Source organism: Epinephelus fuscoguttatus, linkage group LG12, assembly GCF_011397635.1.
Source record: "Epinephelus fuscoguttatus linkage group LG12, E.fuscoguttatus.final_Chr_v1".
Lineage (NCBI taxonomy): Eukaryota > Metazoa > Chordata > Actinopteri > Perciformes > Serranidae > Epinephelus > Epinephelus fuscoguttatus.
The window spans coordinates 34,639,925-34,654,266 of record NC_064763.1 but is presented as its reverse complement, the minus strand read 5'-3'; the positions used below and the strand labels follow the sequence as shown (position 1 = coordinate 34,654,266).

Genomic DNA, 14,342 nt, shown 5'->3' with positions numbered 1-14,342 from the left:
TAACTCACCTGCCAATCAACATGTCAATTTATTTCTCTATTTATGTAAATCAGAGGTGACGTAGCGATGCTGAATGGAATGTATGTCTGAGTCAGGCCCCCCTGAGGCTTCAGTTATTGATAAGGCATGAATAAATAAGTAGCCGCAGCACAGCGGAGATGTTGATAGACATCCAACAAGGACAGCATCACTCCTGGGACTGGTTGAGAGGATATAAAAAGTTGCTTGACAGCTCCCTACACAACAATCGTGTTCATTTATCAACAGTTTTTACAAATTGTACAACAGAGTTACCCTAACTAATTTATTAGGGTAAGATCCTTCTTATAAATGTCCCTATGAGTGGAAACTGTGTATAAAATCTTACATGCCATACATGCAGGCAAACCTTTTTCCTTCAAGTTAAATCAGAACTTATTTCATTTGTTTTCCCTACAATATTAAACAACACTAAAATATTAAATATTTAAAAAAAGCTGAAAGCTAAGTTAAAGCTCAAAATAGGACACGCTGACATTCAATCTGCCGCAGGCGCCCCCCAGTAAGAATAATTGAAGGCTGACTTTACTTTAAACATAGTTTATACTTTAAACATCCAAACCTAGGCAACCTCAGGCATCCGTTGGGAACAACCATGTTGGCAGAGCTTGTTAGGAAGGAGGCTAAATATTGCTCCAGATGTAGGTTTAAATCTGGTGAGGGAACAACTGGCATGGCCTTTTTCAAATGGGTCCCTTGAACTCTCATCACAAGATGTTTGAATGGAGTCTCTGGGTACCCATGAGTCTCCCCTGAACTTGTAAAGGCTTGTTCCTAGTATTTTTTTCCCCCTACAGTCAATGTACCCCTTCAAATTAAAGCTGTATATTTGTATTTTTAAGGAAAGGGACAACCAGCCTATTGGACGAACAATGGATCACCTAACACATATATATACAGATACATAGCACATTAAAGCAGGACTGTTATGGAACTCAAAGTGTTAACTGTACTATAACAGTATAAGGTATGACCATCATATAATTAGTTATATTAACTATAAAATTGGAATCTAAATTGTATCCCTAACTCTTCCTATTGACATAGTTTCCAACTTGCCTATATCCTCCTGAGAGCCTGTGTCCTCATATAAGGACATCACATTTTGGGTTTACTTTTACTTATACTTCATTCTTCATAACTTAGACCTATTGTCCTTATTTGTGGACACTTGTGGTAGTAAGAGCACAATACACTAATCTATGTAAAAACAAGATGGCAGCTATCTTTGCCAAGTCAGTCTGCAGCCGATCCCGACACAAAAGTTGTGTCGAAAGTTGTTTAATTATGATTAATAATGTTTGTAGTTTGATACAGCGACAAATCAGACCAATTTTAGCAACAGTAACAAGCTGGAAAATTAGGAAGGACTCATTTGAAGACATTGGGACTGTATTATTATCTTGTTTGAGGACACTGGGACTTAATTATCATTGAAACGTTTTATTTTTTATACTTATCAGGCCCTGATGATCCCAAATATCCATCCAACCTCTTATCCTCTTGAGGGTCACAAGGGGGCTGGAGCCTATCCCAGCTGACATTGGGCGAGAGGCAGGGTACACCCTGGACAGGTCACCAGACTATCGCAGGGCTGACACATAGAGACAAACAACCATTCACGCTCACATTCACACCTATGGACAATTTAGAGTCGCCAGTTAACCTGCATGTCTTTGGACTGTGGGAGGAAGCTGGAGCACCTGGAGAAAACCCACGCTGACACAGAGAGAACATGCAAACTCCGCACAGAAGGGCTCCCTCCTGGGATCGAACCAGGAACCCTCTTGCTGTGAGGAATTAGAAATGCATAACAAACAAAAGTTTGCGTCTTAGGAGGATATACTACAACAGAACAGAACTGAATGCAACTGCTGAGTGCAAGATAAGAAAAAAATAGCTTATAAAAACAATGACAAACTGTAAAGTAAAAGTAAAACAGTAAAAATATGACACTTAAAAAACACTGAAAAAAACATACATTCCACCTATTGCACACTCAAACACACTGTCACAGTCAAGTCTTAGTGCATTCACTAAGTGCAGTCATTGCTTTTGGATAAAAGCTGTTTTTGAACCTGTTTCTGTTTGTCCTTATTTTAACTGTCCTGCATCTCCTGTCTGAGGGCAGCAGGTCAGACAGATGGTGTCCTAGATGGGATGGGTACTTCACAATATTTTGGGCTTTTTTGGGCTTTTTTGAGTCCCAAAACACCCTGACGGACCCATCCCAACCGGCATCAGTGAATTCCTGACATTCAGTTACGTGTTTGATGTTGGTGTGCAAACTCTTTGTAGTATCCAAACGTTGGGAGATATGGTCGATGAAAGGAAACAAGTCTGACTAGAGGTGATCTAAGAGTCTTGTGAAAGCTTCCTTAAAAGCTTAAGGGAAAGACGAGTATTGTCTGCACTGTCCTTGTTCAGGTGTCATTACGTGTGCCAATGAACGGTTTGTAAAACACTTCATTAACAGCAACTTTATTGCGAGCCCTCCTCAGCGCCTGGCTTGTACATAAGGTTCAAGTCACACATAAAGGACTACGTATTCTTTGAGTGAGCGGGCATCCCACTACACAATGTACTTTTGACCTCGTCCCACATTTTGATTGTCACGTTTGATTGGTTGCCTACTCAGTCAAAACGTTGTCAGAGGCAAATTTCTGCCTGGAACCAGGGAGCACACGAGTAGAAAGAGAGGGAGAGAGGAAAAGAGAGCAAAGCCATTTTCCTGAAGGCTCTCTCTCCCCCGCAGAGATTTCAGATCTGTGGTTTGGCTGCGATCCAATGGCTGAGCAGTAGATTTTACTCACTGGCTCGAGATTGGTCAGATTAGCCGAAGCCTGTCATTCAAGGGCTGTCAATCAAGTGCTAAAGTTGGAACCGACCGAGCAAACAATAAATTGTCAGAAAAATCAATAAGAATTATAAACAATGACTTCGCACCTTATGCAGAAAAAAATGTTTGACCTTAAGGGACAAACAAAGTTGAGCTCAAAAAAGCCTATTAATTTATTTTTAGCCATGCCTGGAGCAATTTATTTTCTAATCTGCAGCTTCTTACAGGCAGTAGAGCACTAAATGTTTATCAGACTGATTACTCTGATAGACATTAAATCAAAATTCTATAAGCTTTACCTTGCTGTGCCAGAAACCTATTAACCAAGTGGACATTATCTGCCCCACATTCTCCAGAAAAAAATGCACATTTGAGCTGTTTGCCTGTGTGTAGTCATCTCAAACTTCTCCTTGCCTGAGGCAGCAGTGATAGCCTTCCCACCTTGAAATAGTCTCGCCTCACCTTGTCATTCATCACCTTAAATCTCTAATTTAGTTTCCCCAAATTTGCTTTCTCACATCATCTTTCTCTATATCTTGACTTTTTTTTCCATCACCCTGTGTGTGTGTGTGTGTGTGTGTGTGTGTGTGTGTGTGTGTGTGTATGTGAAAGTGAGTCTGCAAACAGCGGCAAAAACCTTGTTAGAAGATATATATCATATAAATCAAGTGTCAGTGCTTGTGCACACTGAGCTAAATTGAGTGGAAGGGACTCTCAAGAATTGAGTTACACCACTATTAATCCAGTTAGAACTTTCCAGATCAGTGACTTTGTTCATTAACAGCCTTCAAAGCCTCAAGTCTATTAGTTACAACATGTCAAATGGAGTCATTTAAAACCAGCTCTGGAGTCATGTTCTAATGAATCAACTTACTAGTGTTCTAAATTATTCCTAAGTAGGCCCAACACTAAACAAAGGGGAACCGTTCTTCCTGGAGGTGGGAAATGCCTACCTGTCCACCACACACACATGCATAGACTTTTACATACATGCATGCAGATTATTGTAAACAAATACGCACATACAACCCCAGTGTGAGCAAGCAGCAAAGCAAGCCAACACTTAACCATAGTCAGATTCATGCACCGTTCCAAATTTTAACATCGTGTGCTTTTCTTTTTTTTCATTTTCTCTTGTGGTATCAAGACGTTGGAGGAGTTGGAAGACTTGTTTCCATGACAACAGAGCTTGTCAAACACAGTAAAGTATATATGATTCCAAGCATCGGGGTGCTTTTGTGAGGACTTGTGTAATACCCAGTGGTGCTGCCTTCCTCCTCCCCCACAAAATTAACTGAATTACTGGCAAACAAAAAATACCTGAAAGACTGCCACCGCTCTGTTGCCGCCCGTCTCTCCACTCACCTTTCCTTACCTGCCTTTGTCCCTTCCCTCTGTTCTCATCTTTAAATATGCTTAAATAGGTCTTATTCCCCGCCCACGCGTGTACTTAGGTTATCTTGTAGTTTCCCATAACACCTTTCGTAGCTCTCAGTACATCAGTGATAGATGTGAGGTACCGTGCTTTTGCGCTCCAGCACCTGCCGAGGCCATAAGCACACATGATTGCTGGCAAAATCACTTTGCACTGGCTGTTCTCCAGTGGAGAATGTTCTGGCACCCAGCTCATAAGCAGTGACACCTTGGCGTTAGAGTTACCCTCCACTGCAAATCTCGAGACACTGTTCTCATACCCAAAATCATTTAGACTGTGACACCAAGCTGGTTGCTCCCACTCAAATTTCAGCTTTGCATGATGCACCGTATGGGTTTATTCTACAAGTTACATTTGCGTGCAACAAATCTGCTGCAGTAATTTAGGTAAACTGGCAGCATTTAGTTCCAATGCAAGAGGTTTTTTTTATAGCTTAGTGAAATGCATTATATCTATTATGAACAGATTCTGTAGAATTATCGAAAGTGTTCTGGTTTCTGTTTGTAGTCCAAGTAGTATTGGCCAACCCCACTGGAGCAGCAGGTAAGCAGTCTGTGTGGAGAGGCGAAACACATTGTCCAAAATGTAAATCTGGAACCCATAAACAAAAGTCTGACCCCCCCCTTTTTTTAAAGTATCTGCATACAGGAAAGAAAGTCTTGGCTTGGATATCTGCTGGCTACACTGGATCAGCCCGAAATATTGGCCCTCATTCCAGAGGCTTTTTTTGTTGTCAGACGATAGCTGATCGGCTCCAACACTGAGTGAAATGTTGCAGGGAGATCATACAGTGCTTTCAAAATTGGAGTTTACACCTCATCGTATTCTTTAATTAACGTCTTTCATTCTTTATTCACTGTTTACTCTTTATAACCAACACCACAGATCTTCCTTAACCTTAACTAAGTGTTTATGGTTGCCTCAACATAACTATTACTGCCATAATCATGCTTAATTTGGCTTGAGCAAATTTCTGCATGAGACTGTCATCAGTCCAGCACCTTATTTATTTCTTGCACCATGTGTGCTTTGTTTTGTTTTTATTCCTTGATAGAAAATGTGATCAGTGGACATTTGCAGCTGAGTTTAATATTAATATTTTGTGACATGGTTCCTAAAAATTCAGCATACTTTCCCCAAAAATGTTATTTAGCTAACACAAATTAGTTGCATCTGAACATAATTCTGGGTTGAGATGGATGGGTATGAAAATCTGGTATGAATACGTGACTAAGCATCATTTTAATATTTTCATATCTCCTGCTGCCATGCATTCCCACAACAATATATCAACAAACCATTCAATGCCCTACTTAGCAGAGGGTGCAGTGCAGAGCACGGTCATGTGTGAATTTTGTGGCATCACGTAACTGTTTAAATACTGCAGCATATGGCTGTTATACTTCACATCTCAGTTGTGCTCATGCAAAGTGCAATTATACCATGTGGGACAATGAGGCAGGTGTTACTCTGGATTATACATGTATGTCCTTCTAATCTAATTAGACAAAACATCTATCTGGGGCACTGATAAGAGAACATGCTATGAAAATCACAGAAACACGTTCTGACAATAAATTACATCAGAATAAATAATTCTGACCCACTTATTTGTTATTCCCTTTAAAGCCGTAATAAATACCAGAAATGTATGCTCACGCATGCCGTGTACCTTCTATGCCAATTCAGTAAATCCATCAGAGGTGTCCTGTTCAGTTATGGCTAATGACCAATCATTTATTTGGCTCTGACTAATGAGAACATAATAATCATCCTTTATGCTTCATGTCACAGCACCAAGTCAGCAATGCCAAAAGCATGTGAAAAGAGAGTGGGAGGATGAGGAGTCTGTGATTCATCACTTAACACTTCATCATAACCGAGGAGGAAGAAGGAGAAGAATTCATAATTCTGAAGGGAAACAGTAACATTTCAGGACACATGTAATAACTCAGTACCAGCTGCTTTTGCAGCATGTGGGTGGGGGACATGATAACAGGGACACTATAAAAAATAAGGTAATCCAATGTAAACACTAACTTTGTCTTTAGACTGTGTAAGAAAGGAATTGCTTGAACTCAACAGTCATATTTTGAAGCTGTGGGTGGAGCAAATACCAGGTCGCAGCCATTTTTTATTCACCATTCACTAATCTCTCAAGACAGATTCTGCAATCTACATTGCAGAAAGGAAGATTTTTTTTTTTTTTTTTTTACCGATGGATTTCCAGATTGACCATTCACCAACCCTTTCTTTGACAAATGTCATCAAGAAGCTTGTGAACTTTATGTGACTAATTTTGGGTAACTGCCTTTGTAGAGCTGTAAATCACAAAGTCAGCCATGAAATAACTCACATTAAAGGGACACTCCACCCCAAAATCAAAATACATATTGTTCATCTTACCTGTAGTGCTATTTATCAGTCTAGATTGTTCTGGTGTGAGTTGCCGAGTGCTGGAGATATTGGCCGTAGAGATGTCTGCCTTCTCTCAAATATAATGGAACTAGATGGCACTCGGCCTGTGGTGCAAAAAGCGCCAAAAAATGCATTTTAAAAAACACCACGGTAAGGTCTCTTTCCAGAAATCAAGACCTGGTTACTCAAGATAATCCAGAAACCTTGTTGTGAGCTGTTTCATGTAGGAACTATTTTCTTTCTACAGAGCTACACCTGCTAACCATATCACTGTGCAGAAGGGAAAGTCCGTCTGCTGCTAGCACACCTAGCACCACAAAGCTAGCAGATGTTACAGCTCAGCCAAGGAGGGCACCATCAATGTTTACATCTCATGTTGTCACAAGGTCTATGGATTATCTTGACTAACCCGGTCATGATTTCTGCAGTGACATTGCTGTTGAGTTTTTCAAATGCATTTTTTTTTTCCGCTTTGAGTACCACAAGCTGAGTGACATCAAGTTCCCTTACATTTGAGAGAAGACAGACATCCATACAGTCGATATCTGAAACACTTGTCAACTCACACCAAAAAAATCTAGACTTACATAGATAAGAGTAAAAATATGTGTTTTTGATTTTGAGGTGAACTGTCCCTTTAAGTTAAGGACCAATTAATGACATTTATCTGCTTTATCAGATGTCTTTTATTTCTGTTTCTGCGTGTTGAAGAACATGAAGTAACTACAGCCAAACAAAGGGGCTGGAGATTTGCTACATGAATTTATGGTGCATTAGACACTTTAACTGTAAACATCTTAACAATACACACCAAACACAACAAATACACTGGCAAAGTGGTAGGAAATAGATCCACACCAGTAACACCAGTGCTGACTGAAAGATGCCTAGCTGTATAGTTGCACAAGGAGACAAAGTACTATTTGTTCAGCATTAAGGAACAATTTCCAAAAAAGGGTTTTGAAGTTTGAAATAAAGCATAGACAGGATGTTAAGATACTTTCAGTGGATGGCATTGTCTGTGGATCTTTTAAACATGGAGGTGTGTATGTGGTGGAATCATGTTCATGTGTGTTTTTTACATAAACATCTCTCTCCACATGTGTGGGAGGGTTCTCTCTGCATATTTCATAATTTCCGTACAAGCCAGCTGCTCCTCAGCCCCCTTCATGGTAACCCGGGCTGAATTGGTGGATTGTTTGTTGCTTGGGCTGATGTTATTTGGTGTGTAAACATCTGCAGTAGCCTATTCTATGATGAGCACCGCATCGTTAGACATGCTCTGACCCAGTTCCTCTCCCTCCCTCGTAGAGTGCCTCATCTCAGCTTTCAATAGCTGATGCTGTAGCTTAGCGATTTGGTTTGAAGGCTTGACACACGCTCCTAAATATGAGGCACTTTGCTTTAAAAAAAAAATGCGTCAAACTGTATTCATTTATGCTTTTTTCATTGCTCCATCGCCGCTTGTGCATTGGTGTGCGGGTCAAATTTAGACAGAAAGCCTATTTTGCCTGGTATTAGTCAGCAGCAGTATTTCCGAGGCCAAAATGCATCTTCCAGCTGCAGCTGTGGAAATCTCTACCTCTCGGAGTCTATTAAAAGCACAAGCTGCAAGGCTGTATCAGCTGCTCACATAGATTAATGCGAATGAACTGCTTGCTCATTTGATTTAAAAAAAAAAAAAAAAAAAAAGTGCCCTGCAAAGTCCCTATATGATGGTACCTGCTCCATTTTAGCAAATATAGTCCATATATAGAATTTACTGGCTCCTGCACACCGTTAGATTATATTAACAGCAAATTCATGCTGCAACACTTTGCTCTGGAAATGTCTTCTGTATGAAATAGGGTGGTTGTTTCTAGCTGCTTATTTTATAGTGTTTCATTCTTCCGATTTTACATACTGTAGAATATTTTACATATTTTATTTTCATACATTTTAATGAGCAATCATAGAAACTGAAATGTCTGCCATTTGATCAGATTTTACAAGTCCATCTTTTCTGTGTATCTCTCTGCAGGAGTGACCACTGTCCTGACCATGACCACACTCAGTATCAGCGCCAGGAACTCTCTCCCTAAAGTGGCCTATGCCACAGCTATGGACTGGTTCATCGCCGTCTGTTATGCCTTTGTCTTCTCGGCCCTCATTGAGTTTGCCACAGTAAACTACTTCACCAAGAGGGGTTATGCCTGGGATGGAAAAAGTGTGGTGCCAGAGAAGGTATTTATTTTGATATTACTCACAGAGAGTGTCCTCCCCCAAAAAGTCACCATAGGTCGTTTGTATAAGAAGCTTATTACGAGCCATATTTACATTTAGTGTAGGCGACGACCTCTAGTGGCAGTAGTAATTATGGTAGGAGCAAAAGAGGATGTCAGATGATGTAGCATAAAGAGTGATAAATTCCATGAAAGGAGGCAGTCAGGTGGATGGATGGGTCAAAAAACGATGGACTTTGAACCAGAAGACAGCTGTTTGTGTCCGATGTAAAACCAAAAGTCAACATTGACACATTTTAACAAACATTAGTATGTAACAGAAGTGATGATACCAAAGCATGATTCTCAATTCTTATTATGAAAACCTAGCCCTAATTTAGGAAACGCTCCTGTGGGTTGTATTAGAGGGTAGGCACAAACTAAGTATGGGTTCACATGGGTTGGAGTACTTGTTGTAGTTATACTCCTAAACAAAAAAAATAGGCAATCTTCAACAGAATATAGTTTGTTAAATGATGATTTGGCATATGACTGCATTCATTATCCCAGTTTCTTTAGTTACAATGGCTGCTGTTGTTTTTACCAATGCAAAAATTCAAAAAGTGCCTCCTGCCAAAATGACGGCATACCCATGCATCTAGGAAAGGTTACCAAAAATATAGTTGTCGAAATGATGTATAAGGTGATCCTTTTCAAAGAGTCATTCTTTTTTTTTTTTTTTTTGGACCAGGGCAGTTAGCACTTAACTGTGAGCCAGACCGGGCAGGAAACATTTAGTTGTTGTCGGCAGCTCATCTCATAGAAAATGCAATTTGAGTAACATGACATGAACATCAATAGTTTAGTGTTCGTCTTGTGCTTTCTGCTCCACTTGTCTCTATGATGCAGTTAGCAGCACCAAGCTCTGTAATCTCCAATTGTTTTTGAAAAAAAAAAAAAGCCCAATAATACCTCTTTGATTGCTGAGTTTAATGCGTCTATTTGGGAATACGCAGATGTGAGGAATTAACATTGCTCAACTATAATATTTTAACGGAATATTCACCAGGCTGCTGAATGAAGTGTTTACACCAGTAATTGTGCAAAATATATAAAATACACCTATTGAGAATCTGAACTTTATCCTTTTTCTCCCCTTAAACAAAATCAGCAAAAGAAGAAGAAGGAGTCCCTCTTGAAGAAGAACAACACAACAGCCTACCCAGCTGCCACTGCTACAGCCTTCGCCCCCAATATTGCCAGGGACCCTGGATTGGCCACTATTGCCAAAAGCGCCCCACCACCCCCAACTGAGCCCAAGGAGGAGCCAAAGCCCAAGCCTCCAGAGGCCAAGAAGACCTTTAACAGTGTGAGCAAGATAGACAGGATTGCCAGAATAGCCTTCCCTCTGCTCTTTGGAACCTTTAACTTGGTCTACTGGGCGACCTACTTGAATAAGAAGCCCAAATTGCAGGGGATGACCCCACACTAATCAATGTTTCATTCCTTTCAAATTATACCTGTATTATTTTTTTTTTTTCATTTTCTTTCTTATTCCTCCTAAAACAGGTGTTTATTTTCAGACAAACATGGTGTCCATGCTGGTTTGAATTCCCAGTTGTTGCATTGCTTCTATGTTTACCTAAAGTTTGAAGATTTTGAAAAAACAAAATAGAGAAAAAAAAAAGAAAGACAACGATACAGACTTTGGAAAGGGTGTTGTTCAGGTCACGGGTGATGCTACTAAGAAAATGCTACTATAAATATATAGCCAAGAGAATGCTATTCTACAACTGCACATAGCCCAAACTTGTTAAGGGGCTTTTGTTTCTATGTTTGTTTTCTTATTTTTCAAAGTTTTCTATTTTATTTCAACATGGAATCACAGACATGGTAAAAGGCACTTGTGTATATGCATGGGCAGGGCATCTTATTATTTATGTTTATTTATTCAAAAGACAGATCAACATCGACTGATAGCTTAGTTCATTTGATATCAGCAGCAAAAATGCTACGCTCATTCTCTGTCAAAATATCTTCAATTCTCTGTAGATGTTTTATGAGATTAATTATGTCATTCTTCAAAATATGTTAGGGTTTCTGCAATAGCAATAAAACATGTCTCAGTGGACACACCATTTATTTAGGGATAAAAACAATACAAAAATCCAGTCATCTTTGTGCTCAGCATCGAAAATATTAATTTCCTTCCACAGCCTTGTAAATATTATCAAGTGTTAGAGATGTCAATATTATGTTTAAGCTTTGCAAAGTGTAACTAAAGGGTATGTTTATTGAATACATGGAAAAGTACTTTTTTTATTTAATTTATTTTTGTTTCTACAAAAAAAGAGTATATACTGGTCTAATTCACGCTTAAGTGACTGTTTCTCGCCAAGTTCGCGTTCCATTCAAAGCTGCTTTCACACTGAATTAAAATATTATTCAACTGTGTGTTTGTGTACACACTGACGGCAACAACAGCAACTACAACATCAACGGTGTAATCTGAGATTGGCTAGTTATGAGTAAGAATGTAAAAATCATCTCGAATCCTGGAGTGCATTTGACATTTAGAATTAAAAATATCATTATTTACTTTTTTTTGGTTTGATTTATTTATGGTGGGGCCTCATTTGCCAAAACGCCATTTATAGCAAAGTACAGTTGGCATCACGTAAAGATGGGCAGGGCACATTGAGAAGGAGGAGAAGTGCCTTTTTCATTTCCAGAGTTGAAGCTGTGATGGCTACTACTTTGTTGATTGATGGCGCATCTGTATTTTCCATCCCACTGTGTCCCCTGACCCTGTTTGCCATCGTCCCCATCTCCTTTCAGTTCAAAATTGAGACATAACACTCAGAAAGTACCAGCTACACTGCCTTCAGTATCACATGCCCGTTTGGACTCATTTGTTGCTGCTTGTTGGTGAGCAACAGCGAGAGACAGGGACAGAGACAGAAAGAGACAAAGAGAGAAAGGAGACGTTGAGTTGAAGTGGCACTGTAATCTTGCTTTAGCCGGCGCTGTGTTTCGCACAGAGGACTTGTCTTGTAGTTCCACGATAGTGATGAAGATGAATATATTTTTGTAGCATGATGTCAATCCCTCTTCCGAGAAAAACCAACAGAAACTAACGCAAATGTGAAAAAGAATTCTTTTGTTTTTGTCTTGAACATTGCTTGCTCTTTTATTTCCTTTCAACTTCTACAAAAACACACATTCTACGGACATGCTTCTTCTCTGATGTGGCACGTTGAGGTATCTGAGCAGTCCATTTTAAATTTTGTTAATGTAGCAATATTAATTAGCAAGGGCTTTTCTTAGGACCTGAACCTGACACTCAGTCTGGGGGTGATATCCATTGTAGCTTTACATTGACCCCTCTCTACTTGTAGTTTTATCGATATACATGGAAGTCTAGGAATTATTTGGATTTGGTCAAAGATAACAGGCATCGCGTTGTGTGTCCATCCTAGGTTCTGAAGCCTTTGGCTTCCACTCAGACCTTGTTTCATGAAATCTCCACATTTCTTGTCAGGGAGTGGGGGTGATTTGTTTTGCATTACAGGTTCTGGGTGTGCTTTTTTCATGATGTTTTACAGGGCACTGAACAGGCTAAAAGGCACGTAAGAACCCTGCAGAATTCTCTGTGTGTTTGTGTGCTGGGGTGAAGAGATCACGCTATCGCCAGAGGGAAACGAAAAAGAGATTGGTGGTTGTTGCTATTGTTATTATTTGCATTATCATTATGACCAATACTGAACCTATCCCCTAATGGTAGACGTCTTTGCAGGCATATGCAAGCAGTCTACTGTTAACAGCCACTTAACCTACAAGCAGAGGGTCAAGGAACTGCAAAGTTCAGGGTGAAGAGTTGTATAAAGATATTTGAAATTTAAACTATTGTATGTATGTTTATTATCATGAAGAAAAAAAATATATATACATATGTAAAATACATAATGCATACAGTATTTGATTCTATTAATGAAGATATTAGCTAAGATGATGATGAATATTGTTTGTATTATCAACCTATTGTTATGCATTTTGCACATTTAGAAGAACAATAACATTACATTTATGTAGTCGGCTTCGTGCTATGCAAGGACAGCTTTGAACCACATCATTGACCTTCTCTCCCTGACCATTGTGTTTCAGATTTACAAGCTATTATATAAAAAAAAGAAATAAAAAAAAGCTTAGCTTTTATATCAGCTGCGCACCCACTAGCTTTTTTTCTTTCAACCATGGCTATACAGGGTGACATCAAAGAAAACAGTGGATTATCTCTTTTGTTTGCGCTTTGGATTTGTCGGTGGTTGAAGGGAAAATGGCTTTCATTGTTGATTGCACTTTTTCTCCAGAGACATGCAATAAAGTGATTGAACTGGAAAACCAGGAGCAAAACTGTAACAAGATCACCTTGTTAATAATATTTCTGCTCATTTTTGAGCTTGTTTGTCATTACAAAAATGGAGGCAGGTAAAAATGTTACTTCGCTAAATGGATCTTTTTGTTTATCCTTTGCTTTCCAAAGCTCAGTGATATTACAGGGAGCACCACAGAGTTTTGCCTTTGAGTAAAAGTGAGTTTTGTAAACTTTTCTGTTGGGAATATCTTCACAAAGCCCCTATCCTGTACTGTAAGCAGGATCAAACAAATGCTAAAGACCACTTACAGATATTTTTGAGCCAGGTCTGGTTTTGCTACATTTAATGCTCCAGAGAGAGAATGTGAAATATGAGGCACAGTGCAATCATGAGCTTCCAACTTTTACCTTCACAGTCATATGCAGAGCATACATGTAAATATACACACATTTGTAGGCACATCAGTCATTTATTTCATTCTGTTTGATGCAAGGTCCATTGCAGTTCTCAGCAGCACTTGCTTTTCAACATTGAGTCTTTGGTTATTCCTAGATACCTACTGGAGTTTTTTCTTGTATTTTTATCAAGCAAAATATGTTCTGATTTTCACTGAAATGTAAAAAAAAACAACTAATTTTCTAAAGCACAAAAGTTGATTAGGGTAAGAGAAAATAGAGTGAGACTGTATACATATGGACATTGACAAACACAAACTTTCAAAACGCACACAGACACACATAACCACATACAGTACACCAGAATGTGTTGGTAGTTCAATGATACTGTCAAAGGGTTCTGATGGATGTAGATGAAATGGTGAACCTTCTGTAAATGTTTTCTTTTGTTTCTTTTTTGTTTATGATATGGCCCTGTAGAATCTGATTCTCTGCATTAGTCTTTAAATAAAAAGAAAACAAATGAAAGTTGTGACTACACCTCTGTCCTTGTGCTGTGGATTACCAGGCGGAGACTGTGACACAGAGATCTCTGTCCACGCATGAAGTCCAAGTCTTTGTGCACTGTTTACATCACAA

At 39.2% G+C, this 14,342-nt stretch overlaps 1 protein-coding gene across 9 annotated transcripts in view; it reads left to right on the top strand.

The window, feature by feature from the left end:
* Nucleotides 1-14,026, top strand: part of gabra1 (gamma-aminobutyric acid type A receptor subunit alpha1) — a 35,953-nt gene extending 21,927 nt beyond the window's left edge. For all 9 annotated transcript variants that reach the window (XM_049591734.1, XM_049591733.1, XM_049591731.1 and 6 more), the window contains 2 exons: nt 8,752-8,954; nt 10,104-14,026. In XM_049591734.1, coding sequence (XP_049447691.1) covers nt 8,752-8,954; nt 10,104-10,424 — 524 coding nt within the window. In that variant the 3' untranslated portion in view covers nt 10,425-14,026. The remainder of the gene's footprint in view (nt 1-8,751; nt 8,955-10,103) is intronic.
* Nucleotides 14,027-14,342: the final 316 nt, after the last annotated feature.